Genomic DNA, 14,055 nt, shown 5'->3' on the forward strand with positions numbered 1-14,055 from the left:
ATACTCATGTGTTCTCCTACATCAAGCCTCAATACACTACGCAGCATGAGATGCCTGGCGTGAGTGAGCCAACAGGGTCTGTGCAACTCTGCTAGCGTCTGGTGTCTTATTTTTGCCGAAAATGTGTATAGGTCGCAAAGCGATAAGACTGACACAAGGAGACTCTGCTGATTAATTTGATATGCAACACTTGTATATATGTGACTGAGTCTGTATACAGAGCACAACGGAACTTATATTGGAAAAAGCTGCGGCTACTACATTGTAGCGCTTTGTATGAGTGAGAGAATCAGTGGCACACATATATTTAAGTGTCACATATCAAATTAATCATCAGCAAAAAAAAGACGCCCAATGCTATCAGTCTCTCATGGGACATGGGGCTGTTTGGCACAACTGCAGCAATGATGTATGAGGAAGCGTGTAGTGTCACACTTATTTACTAAGTTCTCTATCAGCAGGAACCGGGAGTCCGTGCGCAAACATGGTCACTGATGTAGTGAGCACGGAACATTCTCTCAGAACATTGTAGGGCCACATGGCAACAGTCTGCTTTTCTCCATGTGATGCCAAAGAGCTCTCCCTATTACATCTGAACAGCAGCAAGTACTTGTAAGGATTAGATCTAGCTGCACAAATTCTTACTCTTACCTTCATGAATTCCTCCTGAATCATGTCAAATTTGTATTTCTCATGTACAGCTCTAGCAGTGTTCGTTCTGTCAAATGGCTCTGAAAACCGAAACAAATTGCGATATTAAATTTAGAAGCACGTGGCAGAAAATGCACCCAGTCTCTTTATGTCACCTCCCTTTATACAATAGTCATTATCAGTTGTTGGCAAACAAACCGTATGCTGTAGTTCTCACTTTGCCCCACTGTCTTACCCCCCTCGTCAACCCTGACTGCAAAGCTTATTACAGCTCAATACAAGAAGAAATAAGACGTCATCTTCTGAGGGGTAGGAAGCTGTAGACAAGCAAGGTCCGAGTGAGCGGAAACACAAGAGCCTCCGGACTTTATGTTTACATGATGGACATAAAGCCATACACCAAGGCCTTTCCGTTAACACCGTCACTGAGGTTATTTTCCTGCCACCAATGTAGAAGTTAACAGTGACCTGTATCTCACTTAAATGACCAATCACATAGCTTCAGCATCAACAGGCAGCTGCTCCTATATTGCGCTAAGATGTGTCTACAGAAACTGCTGTCCACATGGAGCCTGGATGACATACAGGATACACCAGAGACTCCACCCCTCTCTTACTGGAGTCCTGGTGATGATCAGCCCCCCAGTGTTACACCTCTCACAACAGCCAGGATATCCTAATATATGGTGTCTCACAGCGTAGGCTACACCTCCAAATGGGTACACATCGGCCATCGCTGCAAACGTCATCATCCAGTGTATAGGGAATCCAAAATGTACAGAATAGAGTTTGTGGTTTAAATCAATTTTGTAAAAAGTAGATCTGGAAATGAATCAAGTGCATTTTTCCTTTTCAAATGTCGCTCCCTTTTTCCTGTTCCTATAATGGGCCATAATTTTAGCATATATTTGTGTATGGGTTAAAAAGAAACATCTAAAGTTCCCTTGTATGGAGTAAATAATAAAAGTAATGGATGGTGAAATGGTTAGCGTTACTGCTTCACAGCACTGAGGTCATAGGTTTGATTCCAACCATGACCCTAGCTGTGTGAAGTTTGTATATTCTCCCCATGCTTGCGTGGTTTTCCTCTGGTTTCCTCCCACAATCCAAAAATATACTGGTAGGTTAATTGGCTGCTAACATAATTAACCCTTGGGTGAATGTGTGTGTATACATGTGGTAGGGGAGTGTGAGCTCCACTAGGCAGGGACTGATGTGAATGGCCAAATATTCTCTGTAAAACGCTGCAGAATATGTGCGCTATATAAACAGGTAATAAAGTAATTTGCAACAGAACGCAGATGCAGCACAGCACAAATTGGAGAATGCAGAGGCCTTCCCCGAGGTGCAAATGTGGAATCGGAACCCTGGCAGTGAAGGTGCCAAGACATATCCGCCTCACCTTCCACACAGATGTATTTGTTCCTCCATTCAATGCCGTCCGTTCTCTGGAGAGCTTTACCTTCTCGGACAGAAATGGTCTTGTTTTTCCAGCTAATAAAGAGAAAGTTCTCACAAGTAAAGACAAGTCCATACAATTAAATAACGGTCAGATTTTATTAAACATTTTCAAATTTAAAAAAATAATAATTTTTGGAATGAATTTCACCAGCCAACCAGTGGAACACAGAAAGAGCACTTAACCTTGTATATACACAGAATGGGGCAAACCCCACCAAGTACCACAATGTGCCCAGAATTAGTAGCATGTTCCTAATCTTGCTCTGTAGCCCTCAAAGCCTGCCCTTTTGATTCCTACATCTTATATCCAGTGAATTTAAGGCACACCAAACTTCTGATGGCCATAACCACCAGAAACTTTCCTCAAACGCATTGCCTGATGGTATACATACACTACTGGCATACCCCAGTAGAGGCTACAAAGTTAAAGCAAAGTGTGTTTTTTTAGGTTGCCCTTGGATACAAAAGCTCTCCTGTACATTGTAAATAGAATAACTATATGGACGGTAACAAGAAAAACACATCTCTGCCTAATGAGGTAAAGACATCACTCAGAAGCACCAGAAAATGTTAGAACACGCACCACAATGTAATCAGTAAAAGTTGCAGGAGTGTACACAAAAGCCAGTAAATTGGGATAACTCCATGAAAAACAAAACCCAGCTAGATGTGATAAAATGCTAACCCTTATCCATGCGCCGCAATCCCATGGGTCACTAATTCATTAACTGCCCCACACCACTCTCTCCCTCTTTGAAACAAAGTGATTATGTCCCTCCATGAAAGACGGCACAGAAATAAGCTCAAGGAACCCTGGCAGAGCCAGGAAAAAGCATGAGAGGGATGCAAGCTTTGTATGTTTTCTCTGGGTATGGGTCATTAGGTCGACCACTATTTGTAGACAGTCATTAGGTCGATCACTATTGGTCGCCATGGAAAAGGGTCGCCATGATTTTTTTTTCTTCACTTTTTTTGGTGTAGTTTTCTTCGGAAAGTGACTGGGAACATCAATTAGTGCACAGTGTCCCCTCGCATGGCTCGCCAGGCTTTGGGCAAGGTGCTCCGCTACAGCTGCGCTCGGCACAGCTTACTATTCCCAATCGTAGTCCATGTGGATCGTAAAGTATGAAAAAGTTAAAAAAATGAAGGAAAATAAAATTTTAAACCTACCGGTAAATCTTTTTCTCCTAGTCCGTAGAGGATGCTGGGGACTCCGTAAGGACCATGGGGTATAGACGGGCTCCGCAGGAGATATGGGCACTATAAAGAACTTTAGAATGGGTGTGCACTGGCTCCTCCCTCTATGCCCCTCCTCCAGACCTCAGTTAGAGAAACTGTGCCCAGGAGACGGACAGTACAAGGAAAGGATTTTGTTAATCTAAGGGCAAGATTCATACCAGCCCACACCATCCACACCGTATAACATGGAATATACGCAACCAGTTAACAGTATGAACAAAAAACAGTATCAGCTAAAGACTGATCTCAACTGTAACATAACCCTTATGGAAGCAACAACTATATACAATCCTTGCAGATTTCGTCCGCACTGGGATGGGCTCCCAGCATCCTCTACGGACTAGGAGAAAAAGATTTACCGGTAGGTTTAAAATCTTATTTCTCTAACGTCCTTGAGGATGCTGGGACTCCGTAAGGACCATGGGGAATAGACGGGCTCCGCAGGAGATAGGGCACTTTAAGAAAGCTTTGGATTCTGGGTGTGCACTGGCTCCTCCCTTTATGACCCTCCTCCAGACCTCAGTTTTACACTGTGCCCAGAGCAAGATGGGTGCACTGCAGAGAGCTCTCTAGAGTTCTCTGCCTAAAAGCATTTTTGTTTGGATTTTTCTTCTACTTTTTACTACTTTTTCACAGGGAGCACTGCTGGCAACAGGCTCCCTGCATCGAGGGACTGGGGAGAGAGGAGCAGACCTTCTTGTCAAAGATAGGCTCTGCTTCCTCGGCTACTGGACACCATTAGCTCCAGAGGGGGTGAACGCAGGTTCTTACTGGGCGTCCACCCCCGGAGCCGCGCCTCCGTTCTCCTCACAGAGCCAGAAGTACAAAAGTCAGAAGACGTCTCAGGCGGCAGAAGCCTTCAGCTTCACTGAGGTAACGCACAGCACTGCAGCTGTACGTCATTGCTCCCATACACCTCACACACTCCGGTCACTGTAAGGGTGCAGGGCGTAGGGGGGGGGGGGCGCCCTGGGCAGCAATATAAACCTCTGCATGGCAAAAAGACTATATACATGTACAGGTGGGCTCTGTACATGTATATAAAAGAGTCCCCGCCATATTTTCCTAAGTTTGAGCGGGACAGAAGCCCGCCACCGAGGGTGCGGGGCTTCTCCCTCAGCACTCACCAGCGCCATTTTCTCTCCACAGCACTGCTGAGGGGAAGCTCCCCGGACTCTCCCCTGCTTACACACGGTGAAAGGGTGCTTAAAAGAGAGGGGGGGGGGGCACATAATTGGCGGTTTACATATGGTTATTGCGCTGGGGTGTGTGCTGGCATACTCTCTCTCTCTCCAAAGGGCCTTGACAGGGATACTGTCTTCAGAAAAGGAGTTCCGTGTGTGTGTGTGTGTGTGTGTGTGTGTGTGTGTGTGTGTGTGTGAAGTGTGTCGGTACGCGTGTCGACATGTTTGACGAGGAAGGCTCGCTTACGGTGGAGGGGGAGTGCTTGAATGTCAGGTCGCCGTCGGCAACGCCGACACCGGAATGGGTGGATATGCTGAATGTCTTGAATGCAAATGTAAATCTATTGCATAAAAGGTTAGACAAGGCAGAAGCTAGGGATCAGTCAGGTACCCAGTCCATGCCTGTCCCTGTAGCGCCAGGCCCGTCGGGGTCTCAGAAGCGCACCATATCTCAGATCGATGACACAGATACCGACACAGATTCTGACTCGTGTCGACTATGAAGATGCAAAATTACAGCCGAAGGTGGCTAAGGGTATACGGTACATGATTATGGCCATTAAAGTGGTTTTGCATATTACTGAGGAACCCCCTGTCCCTGACACGAGGGTACACATGTATAAAGAGAAAAAGCCTTAAGTCACTTTTCCATCATCATTTGAGTTAAATGAATTGTGCGAAAAGGCTTGGGACTCTCCAGATAGGAGACCACAAGTTCCCAAAAGGATTCTTATGGCGTATCCCTTTCCACAAACGGATAGGATACGCTGGGAATCTTCACCAAGAGTGGACAAGGCGCTGACACGCTTGTCCAAAAAGGTGGCACTGCCTTCTCAGGATACGGCTTCCCTCAAGGAACCGGCTGATCGCAGGCAGGAAATTACCTTGAAGCACATTTACACTCACTCCGGTACTATTGCTAGACCGGCTATGGCGTCGGCCTGGGTTTGTAGTGCAGTTGTGGCATGGGCAGATTCCTTATCTGCGGAGATTGACACCTTAGATAGGGATGCCATTCAAATGACCATAGAGCATATCAGAGATGCTGCCTTGTATATGAGAGATGCTCAGAGAGACATTTGTTTATTAAGCTCCAGAATAAATGCTATGTCTATTTCTGCTAGTCGACTCCTGTGGACCTGGCAGTGGACGGGAGATGCCGATTCTAAGCGGCACATGGAGTCCTTGCCGTACAAGGGGGAGGAGTTGTTTGGAGACGGCCTCTCGGACCTAGTCTCTACGGCTACGGCTGGTAAGTCGAATTTCTTACCTTATGTCCCCCCGCAGCATACTAAGAAGGCACCTCATTATCAAATGCAGTCCTTTCGTTCCAATAAAAACAAGAAGGTGCGGGGATCGTCCTTTGTTACCAGAGGAAAAGGCAGGGGAAAGTAGCTGCACACAGCTAGTTCCCAAGAGCAGAAGTCCTCCCCTGCGTCTGCAAAATCCACCGCATGACGCTGGGGCTTCCCGGGGGGAGGCAGATCTGGTGGGGGCTCGTCTTCGGTTTTTCAGCCACGTCTGGGTTCAATCGTTGGTGGATCCCTGGGCAATAGAGATTGTTGCTCAGGGATACAGGCTGGAATTCGAAGACTTGCCTTCTCGCCGGTTTTTCAAATCGGCTCTGCCGACTTCCCCGTCAGAGAGGGAGTCAGTGTTGACAGCAATCCAAAAATTGTATGTTCAACAGGTGATTGTCACAGTTCCTCATCTCCAGCAGGGAGAGGGATATTATTCAACCCTGTTTGTGGTCCCGAAACCCGACGGTTCGGTCAGACCCATTTTAAACCTGAAATCTCTGAACTTGTACTTGAAAAGGCTCAAGTTCAAAATGGAATCACTCCGGGTGGTCATCGCCAGCCTGGAGGGGGGGGATTGGATGGTGTCCCTGGACATAAGGATGCATACCTTCAAGTTCCAATATTCTCCCCTCATCAGACATTCCTGAGATTTGCAGTGCAGGACGGTCACTACCAATTTTAGACGTTGCCGTTTGGGCTTTCCACGGCCCCGAGGATTTTCACCAAGGTAATGGCGGAAATGATGGTGCTCCTGCGCAGGCAGGGGGGGTCACAATTATCCCATACTTGGACGATCTCCTAATAAAGGCGAGATCTCGGGAGAAGTTGCTGGACAGCGTGTGTCTGTCCATGAGACGTTGCAGCTACACGGCTGGATTCTCAATATACCGAAGTCTCAGCTAGTTCCTACAACGCGTCTGACCTTTCTGGGCCTGATCCTAAGACACAGACCAGAAAAAGGTTTTTCTTCCGATCGAAAAGGTTCAGGAACTCATGACCATGGTCAGGAACCTATTGAAACCAAAGAAGGTTTCAGTGCATCAGTGCACGCGGGTCCTGGGGAAGATGGTGGCTTCATACGAGGCCATCCCTTTCGGCAGATTCCATGCGAGGACTTTTCAATGGGACCTTTTGGACAAGTGGTCCGGGTCCCATTTACAAATGCATCAAAGGATCACCCTGTCTCCCAGGACCAGGGTATCTCTCCTGTGGTGGCTGAACAGTGCTCACCTTTTAGAGGGTCGCAGGTTCGGCATTCAGGACTGGGTCCTGGTAACCACGGACGCAAGCCTCCGAGGCTGGGGAGCAGTGGCACTGAGAAGAAATTTCCAAGGTCTCTGGTCAAGCCTGGAGACTTGTCTCCACATCAACGTCCTGGAGTTGAGGGCCATATACAACGCCCTGCGCCAAGCGGAGAACTTACTTCAGAGAAGACCGGTTCTGATTCAATCAGACAATGTCACGGCAGTGGCTCATATAAACCGCCAAGGCGGAACAAGGAGCAGAGTGGCCATGGCAGAAGCGACCAGGATTCTACGCTGGGCGGAAGGCCATGTAAGCGCACTGTCCGCGGTGTTCATCCCGGGGGTGGACAACTGGGAAGCGGACTTCCTCAGCAGGCACGACCTGCATCCGGGGGAGTGGGGACTTCATCAAGAAGTCTTTGCACAGATCGCGGATCGGTGGGGCCTGCCTCAAATAGACATGATGGCGTCCCGTCTCAACAAAAAGCTAAAGCGGTATTGCGCCAGGTCAAGGGACCCTCAGGCGGTAGCAGTAGACGCTCTGGTGACACCTTGGGTGTTCAGATCGGTCTATGTGTTTCCTCCTCTTCCTCTCATACCCAAGGTGTTGAGAATTGTAAGAATAAGCAGGGTCAGAACAATCCTCATTGTTCCAGATTGGCCACGGAGGACTTGGTATCCGGAACTACAAGAGTTGCTCACAGAAGATCCGTGGCCTCTTCCTCTAAGGCAGGACCTGCTGCAGCAGGGGCCCTGTCTGTTCCAAGACTTACCGCGGCTGCGTTTGACGGCATGGCGGTTGAACGCCGGATCCTATCGGAAAAAGGAATTCCGGAGGAAGTCATTCCTACCCTGATCAAGGCTAGGAAAGACGTGACGTTAAAACATTATCACCGTATATGGCGGAAATAGGTTTCTTGGTGTGAGGCCAGAGCTGCTCCTACGGAGGAGTTCCATTTGGGCCGTCTACTTCACTTCCTTCAAACAGGAGTGACCTTGGGCCTAAAATTAGGGTCCATAAAGGTCCAGATTTCGGCCTTATCCATTTTCTTTCAAAGAGAATTAGCCTCTCTTCCTGAGGTACAGACTTTTGTGAAGGGGGTGCTGCATATTCAGCCTCCCTTTGTGCCTCCGGTGGCGCCTTGGGATCTTAACGTGGTGTTACGTTTCCTCAAGTCACCTTGGTTTGAACCACTTAAAACTGTGGAGTTGAAATACCTCACATGGAAAGTGGTCATGTTGTTGGCGTTAGCTTCGGCGAGACGTGTTTCAGGATTGGCAGCTTTATCGCATAAAAGCCCATACTTGGTTTTTCACGTGGATAGGGCAGAGTTGAGGACTCGTCCTCACTTTCTGCCAAAAGTGGTCTCATCTTTTCATGTGAACCAACCTATTGTCGTGCCTGTGGCTACAAGGGACTTGGAGGATTCTGAGTCCCTGGATGTAGTCAGGGCTTTGAAGCTTTATGTGACCAGAACGACTCGGATCAGGAAGACTGAAGCTATGTTTGTTCTGTATGCGGCCAACAAGGTTGGCGCCCCTGCTTCAAAGCAGACTATTGCTCGCTGGATCTGTAACACGATTCAGCAGGCACATTCTACAACAGGATTGCCGTTACCGAAATCGGTTAAGGCCCACTCCACTAGGAAAGTGGGCTCTTCTTGGGCGGCTGCCCGAGGGGTCTCGGCATTACAGTTGTGCCGAGCAGCTACTTGGTCGGGGTCGAACACCTTTGCAAAGTTCTATAAGTTTGATACCCTGGCTGAGGAGGACCTCCTGTTTGCTCAATCGGTGCTGCAGAGTCATCCGCACTCTCCCGCCCGTTTGGGAGCTTTGGTATAATCCCCATGGTCCTTACGGAGTCCCAGCATCCTCAAGGACGTTAGAGAAAATAAGATTTTACTTACCGGTAAACCTATTTCTCGTAGTCCATAGAGGATGCTGGGCGCCTGTATCAAGTGCGGACTTCTTCTGCAAGACTTGTATATAGTTAATAGTTATTGCTTACATAAGGGTTATGTTATAGTTTTCGGTGATACCGTGGCTATGTTGTTGTTCATACTGTTAACTGGGTAAGTTATCACAAGTTATATGGTGTGATTGGTGTGGCTGGTATGAATCTCGCCCTTAGATTTCCAAAAATCCTTCCTCGTACTGTCCATCTCCTCTGGGCACAGTTTCCCTAACTGAGGTCTGGAGGAGGGTCATAGAGGGAGGAGCCAGTGCACACCCAGAATCCGAAGCTTTCTTAAAGTGCCCTATCTCCTGCGGAGCCAGTCTATTCCCCATGGTCCTTACGGAGTCCCAGCATCCTCTACGGACTACGAGAAATAGATTTACCGGTAAGTAAAATCTTATTTTTCTCTTACGTCCTAGAGGATGCTGGGGACTCCGTAAGGACCATGGGGTTTATACCAAAGCTCCAGACCGGGCGGGAGAGTGCGGACGACTCTGCAGCACCAACTGAGCAAACGCAAGGTCCTCATCAGCCAGGGTATCAAACTTATAGAACTTTGCAAAAGTGTTTGAACCTGACCAGGTAGCTGCTCGGCAAAGCTGTAAAGCCGAGACGCCTCGGGCAGCCGCCCAAGAAGAGCCAACCTTCCTAGTGGAATGGGCCTTTACTGAATTTGTTAACGGCAAACCCGCCATAGAATGAGCCTGCTGAATCGTGTTACAGATCCAGCGAGCAATAGTCTTCTTCGAAGCAGGAGCGCCAACTTTGTTGGCTGCATACTGGACAAACAGTGCTTCTGTTTTCCTAACCCAAGCCGTCCTGGCTACATAGATTTTTAAGGCCCTGACCACATCCAGGGACTTGGAATCCTCCAAGTCACCCGTAGCCACAGGCACCACAATAGGTTGGTTCATATGAAATGAAGAAACCACCTTATGCAAAAATTGAGGACGAGTCCTCAACTCTGCTCTATCCACATGGAAGGTCAAAATAGGGGCTCTTGTGAGACAAGACCGCCAATTCGGACACCCGCCTTGCAGATGCCAAGGCCAACAACATGACCACCTTCCAAGTGAGAAATTTCAATTCAACCGTTTGAAGAGGTTCAAACCAGTGAGACTTCAGGAACCGTAACACCACGTTAAGGTCCCAAGGTGCCACTGGGGGCACAAAAGGAGGCTGGATGTGCAGCACTCCCTTTACAAAAGTCTGGACTTCTGGGAGAGAAGCCAATTCCTTCTGAAAAAAAATAGACAGGGCCGAAATCTGTACCTTAATGGAGCCTAATTTTAGGCCCATATCCACTCCGGTCTGTAGAAAGTGGAGAAAATGGCCCAGATGGAAATCTTCCGTAGGAGCATTCTTGGCTTCACACCAAGAAACATATTTCCTCCAGATACGGTGATAATGTTTTGCAGTCACCTCCTTCCTAGCCTTTATCAGAGTAGGGATGACTTCCTCCGGAATACCTTTCCCAGCTAGGATTCAGTGTTCAACCGCCATGCCGTCAAACGTAACCGCGGTAAGTCTTGGAACACGCAGGGCCCCTGTTGTAACAGGTCCTCCCTGAGAGGAAGAGGCCATGGATCTTCTGTGAGCATCTCCTGAAGATCTGAATACCAGGCCCTTCGAGGCCAATCTGGAACAATGAGGATTGTTTTCACTCTTTTTTGTCTTATGATTCTCAATATTTTTGAGATGAGAGGAAGAGGGGGGAACACATAGACCGACTGAAACACCCAAGGTGTCACCAGGGCGTCTACCGCTACTGCCTGAGGGTCCCTTGACCTGGCACAATACCTCCGAAGCTTCTTGTTGAGGCGTGACGCCATCATGTCTATGTGAGGAATTCCCCAAAGACTTGTTAGCTCTGTGAAAACGTCTTGATGAAGTCCCCACTCTCCTGGATGGAGATCGTGTCTGCTGAGGAAGTCTGCTTCCCAGTTGTCCACTCCCGGAATGAAGACTGCTGACAGAGCGCTTACGTGATTTTTCCGCCCAGCGAAGAATCCTGGTGGCTTCCGCCATTGCCACTCTACTACTTGTCCCGCCTTGGCGGTTTACATGAGCCACGGCTGTGACGTCTGATTGAATCAGAACCAGTAGGTCGCAAAGAAGATTCTCCGCTTGTCGTAGGCCATTGTATATGGCCCTCAATTCCAGTACGTTGATGTGTAGACAAGCCTCGTGGCTTGACCATAGCCCCTAAAAATTTCTTCCTTGTGTGACTGCTCCCCATCCTCGGAGGCTCGCGTCCGTGGTCACCAGAACCCAGTCTTGAATGCCGAACCTGCGACCTTCTGGAAGGTGAGCACTTTGCAGCCACCACAGGAGAGACACCCTGGCCCGGGGGGACAGGCTTATCTTCTGATGTATTTGTAGATGGGACCCTGACCACTTGTCCAGGAGGTCCCACTGAAACGTCCTTGCATGAAACCTGCCGAAGGGGATGGCCTCGTAGGCTGCCACCATTTTCCCCAGAACTCGAGTGCATTGATGAACAGACAACTCTTTTTGGTTTTAGCAAGTCTCTGACCATGTTCTGGAGGTCCTGGGCTTTTTCCATCGGGAGAAAAACCCTCTTCTGTTCTGTGTCCAGAATCATGCCTAGGAATGATAGTCGAGTCGTTGGAATCAATTGTGACTTTGGCAGATTGAGAATCCAACCGTGTTGTTGTAGCACTCTCCTGGAGAGTGACACGCTCTTCTGCAATTGATCTCTCGATCTTGCTTTTATCAGGAGATCGTCCAAGTATGGGATAATTGTGACTCCCTGCCTGCGCAGGAGCACCATCATCTCCGCCATCACCTTGGTGAAAATCCTCGGGGCCGTGGAAAGCCCAAACGGCAACGTCTGAAACTGGTAATGACAATCCCGTACAGCGAATCTCAGGTACGCCTGATGAGGAGGATATATGGGGACATGAAGGTATGCATCCTTTATGTCGAGTGACACCATAAAATCCCCCCCCCCCTTCCAGACTGGAGAGCACAGCCCGGAGCGATTCCATCTTGAATTTGAACTTTTTCAAGTACAGGTTTAGGGATTTTAGATTTAAAATGGGTCTGACCGAACCATCCGGCTTCGGGACCACGAACAGGGTCGAATAGTACCCTTTCCCCTGTTGGACTAGGGGAACCTTGACAATCACTTGCTATTGACACAGCTTTTGAATTGCAGCTAACACTACTTCCCTCTCTGGGGAAGATGCTGGCAAGGCCGACTTGAAAAATCGGCGAGGGGGCACCTCTTCGAATTCCAGTTTGTAGCCTTGGGATACAATATCCATCGCCCAAGGATCCACGTCTGACAGAACCCAGACCTGGCTGAAGAGTTGAAGACGTGCCCCCACCGGTGCGGGCTCCCTCAGTGGAGCCCCAGCGTCATGCGGTGGATTTAGTAGAAGTCGGGGAGGACTTCTGCTCCTGGGAACTAGCTGGAGCAGGTGCTCTCTTTCCTCTACCCTTACCTCTGGCGAGGAAAGATGACCCCCGACCTCTTCTGGACTTATGCGATCGAAAGGACTGCATCTGATATTGTGGAGTTTTCTTTTGCTGTGGGGGAACAAAAGGCAAAAAGGTAGATTTACCCACGGTAGCTGTGGCCACCAGGTCCGCGAGACCTTCCCCAAATAAAAATTCACCTTTGTATAGCAAAACCTCCATATGCTATTTTGAGTCGGCATCACCCGTCCATTGGCGGGTCCACAGGGCTCGCCTAGCAGAAATCGCCTTGGCTCTCGAACCCAGCAGCCCAACTTTTCTCATATATAAGACTGCGTCTTTAATGTGGCCTAAGGTCAATAAAATGGTATCCCTGTCTAGGGTATCAAGGTCAGCAGACAAGGTATCTGTCCAAGCTGCAACTGCACTACACAACCATGCCGATGCTATTGCCGGTCTGAGCAAAGCACCTGTATGCGCATAAATAGACTTTAAAGTAGTTTCCAGTCTGCGATCAGCAGGATCCTTGAGGGCTGCCCTGTCCGGAGACGGTAGCACCACCTTCTTGGACAAGCGTGTTAAAGCCTTGTCCACCCTGGGCGAGGATTCCCACCGTACCCTGTCCTGTGCAGGGAAAGGATACGCCATAAGAATTCTTTTGGGAATCTGCAGTTTTTTATCAGGAGTTTCCCAAGCTTTTCAAATAACTCGTTAAGCTCATGGGATGGGGGAAAGGTTACCTCAGGTTTCTTTTCCTTATACATGCGCACCCTCGTGTCAGGGACCGAGGGGGTCATCTGTGATATGCAAAACATCTTTTATTGCAATAATCATATAATGAATACTTTTGGGTGTATACCCATGGGTGTAAACTCGCATCATCGTAGTCGACACTGGAGTCAGAATCCGTGTCGGTATCAGTGTCTGCTATTTGGGATAGGGGACGTTTTTGAGACCCAGAAGGGCCCGGTGACCCAGTCGAAGCGGTGGATTGACTCCCAGCTTTTTCTCTGGACTCTGCTTTGTCCAATCTCTTATGTAATAAGGTCACATTTGCATTTAAAACATTCCACATGTCCATCCAATCATGAGTCAGCGTTGCCGACGGAGACACCACAATCTGCTCCACCTCCTCCTTAGCTGAGCCTTCCGCATCAGACATGCCGACACACTCGTACCGACACCCCCACACGGGGATATAGTTATAAGGAGACAGTTCCCCAATAAGGCCCTTTGGCGAGATAGAGAGTATGCCAGCACACACCCAGCGGCAACTGACACTGGAAAATAATCTCCCAGATAATAGCGCTTTTATCTTAATCACTGTGTTAATACACTCACTGCGCCTTCCAAGTGCCCCCCTCCTCTTTTCAGCCCTGTGTCACCGTGTTCAGCAGGTGAGAGACCGGGGAGCCAGCATCTCTGCAGATCTCTGTGCAGAAAATGGCGCTGTTAGTGCTCAGGGACCAAGCTCCGCCCCCTCCAGCGGCGGGCTTCGGTCCTGCTCAAAATAGCACAAAACTGGCGGGGGATTTATAGAATTACTGCCTCCGCAGTGTCTAACCTTATAATGC

The 14,055-nt window shown here is 48.7% G+C and overlaps 1 protein-coding gene across 2 annotated transcripts in view; it reads right to left on the bottom strand.

Annotated features, from left to right (window-relative positions):
- The window catches only part of TENT2 (terminal nucleotidyltransferase 2), a 144,832-nt gene that overhangs the window by 1,473 nt on the left and 129,304 nt on the right, over positions 1 to 14,055 (bottom strand). For both annotated transcript variants that reach the window (XM_063963497.1, XM_063963501.1), the window contains 2 exons: positions 2,054 to 2,145; positions 652 to 731 (listed from right to left, as the gene is read on the bottom strand). In XM_063963497.1, the coding sequence (XP_063819567.1) occupies positions 652 to 731; positions 2,054 to 2,145 (172 nt within the window). The remainder of the gene's footprint in view (positions 1 to 651; positions 732 to 2,053; positions 2,146 to 14,055) is intronic.

This window comes from Pseudophryne corroboree, chromosome 1 (genome assembly GCF_028390025.1).
Source record: "Pseudophryne corroboree isolate aPseCor3 chromosome 1, aPseCor3.hap2, whole genome shotgun sequence".
NCBI classification, from domain to species: domain Eukaryota; kingdom Metazoa; phylum Chordata; class Amphibia; order Anura; family Myobatrachidae; genus Pseudophryne; species Pseudophryne corroboree.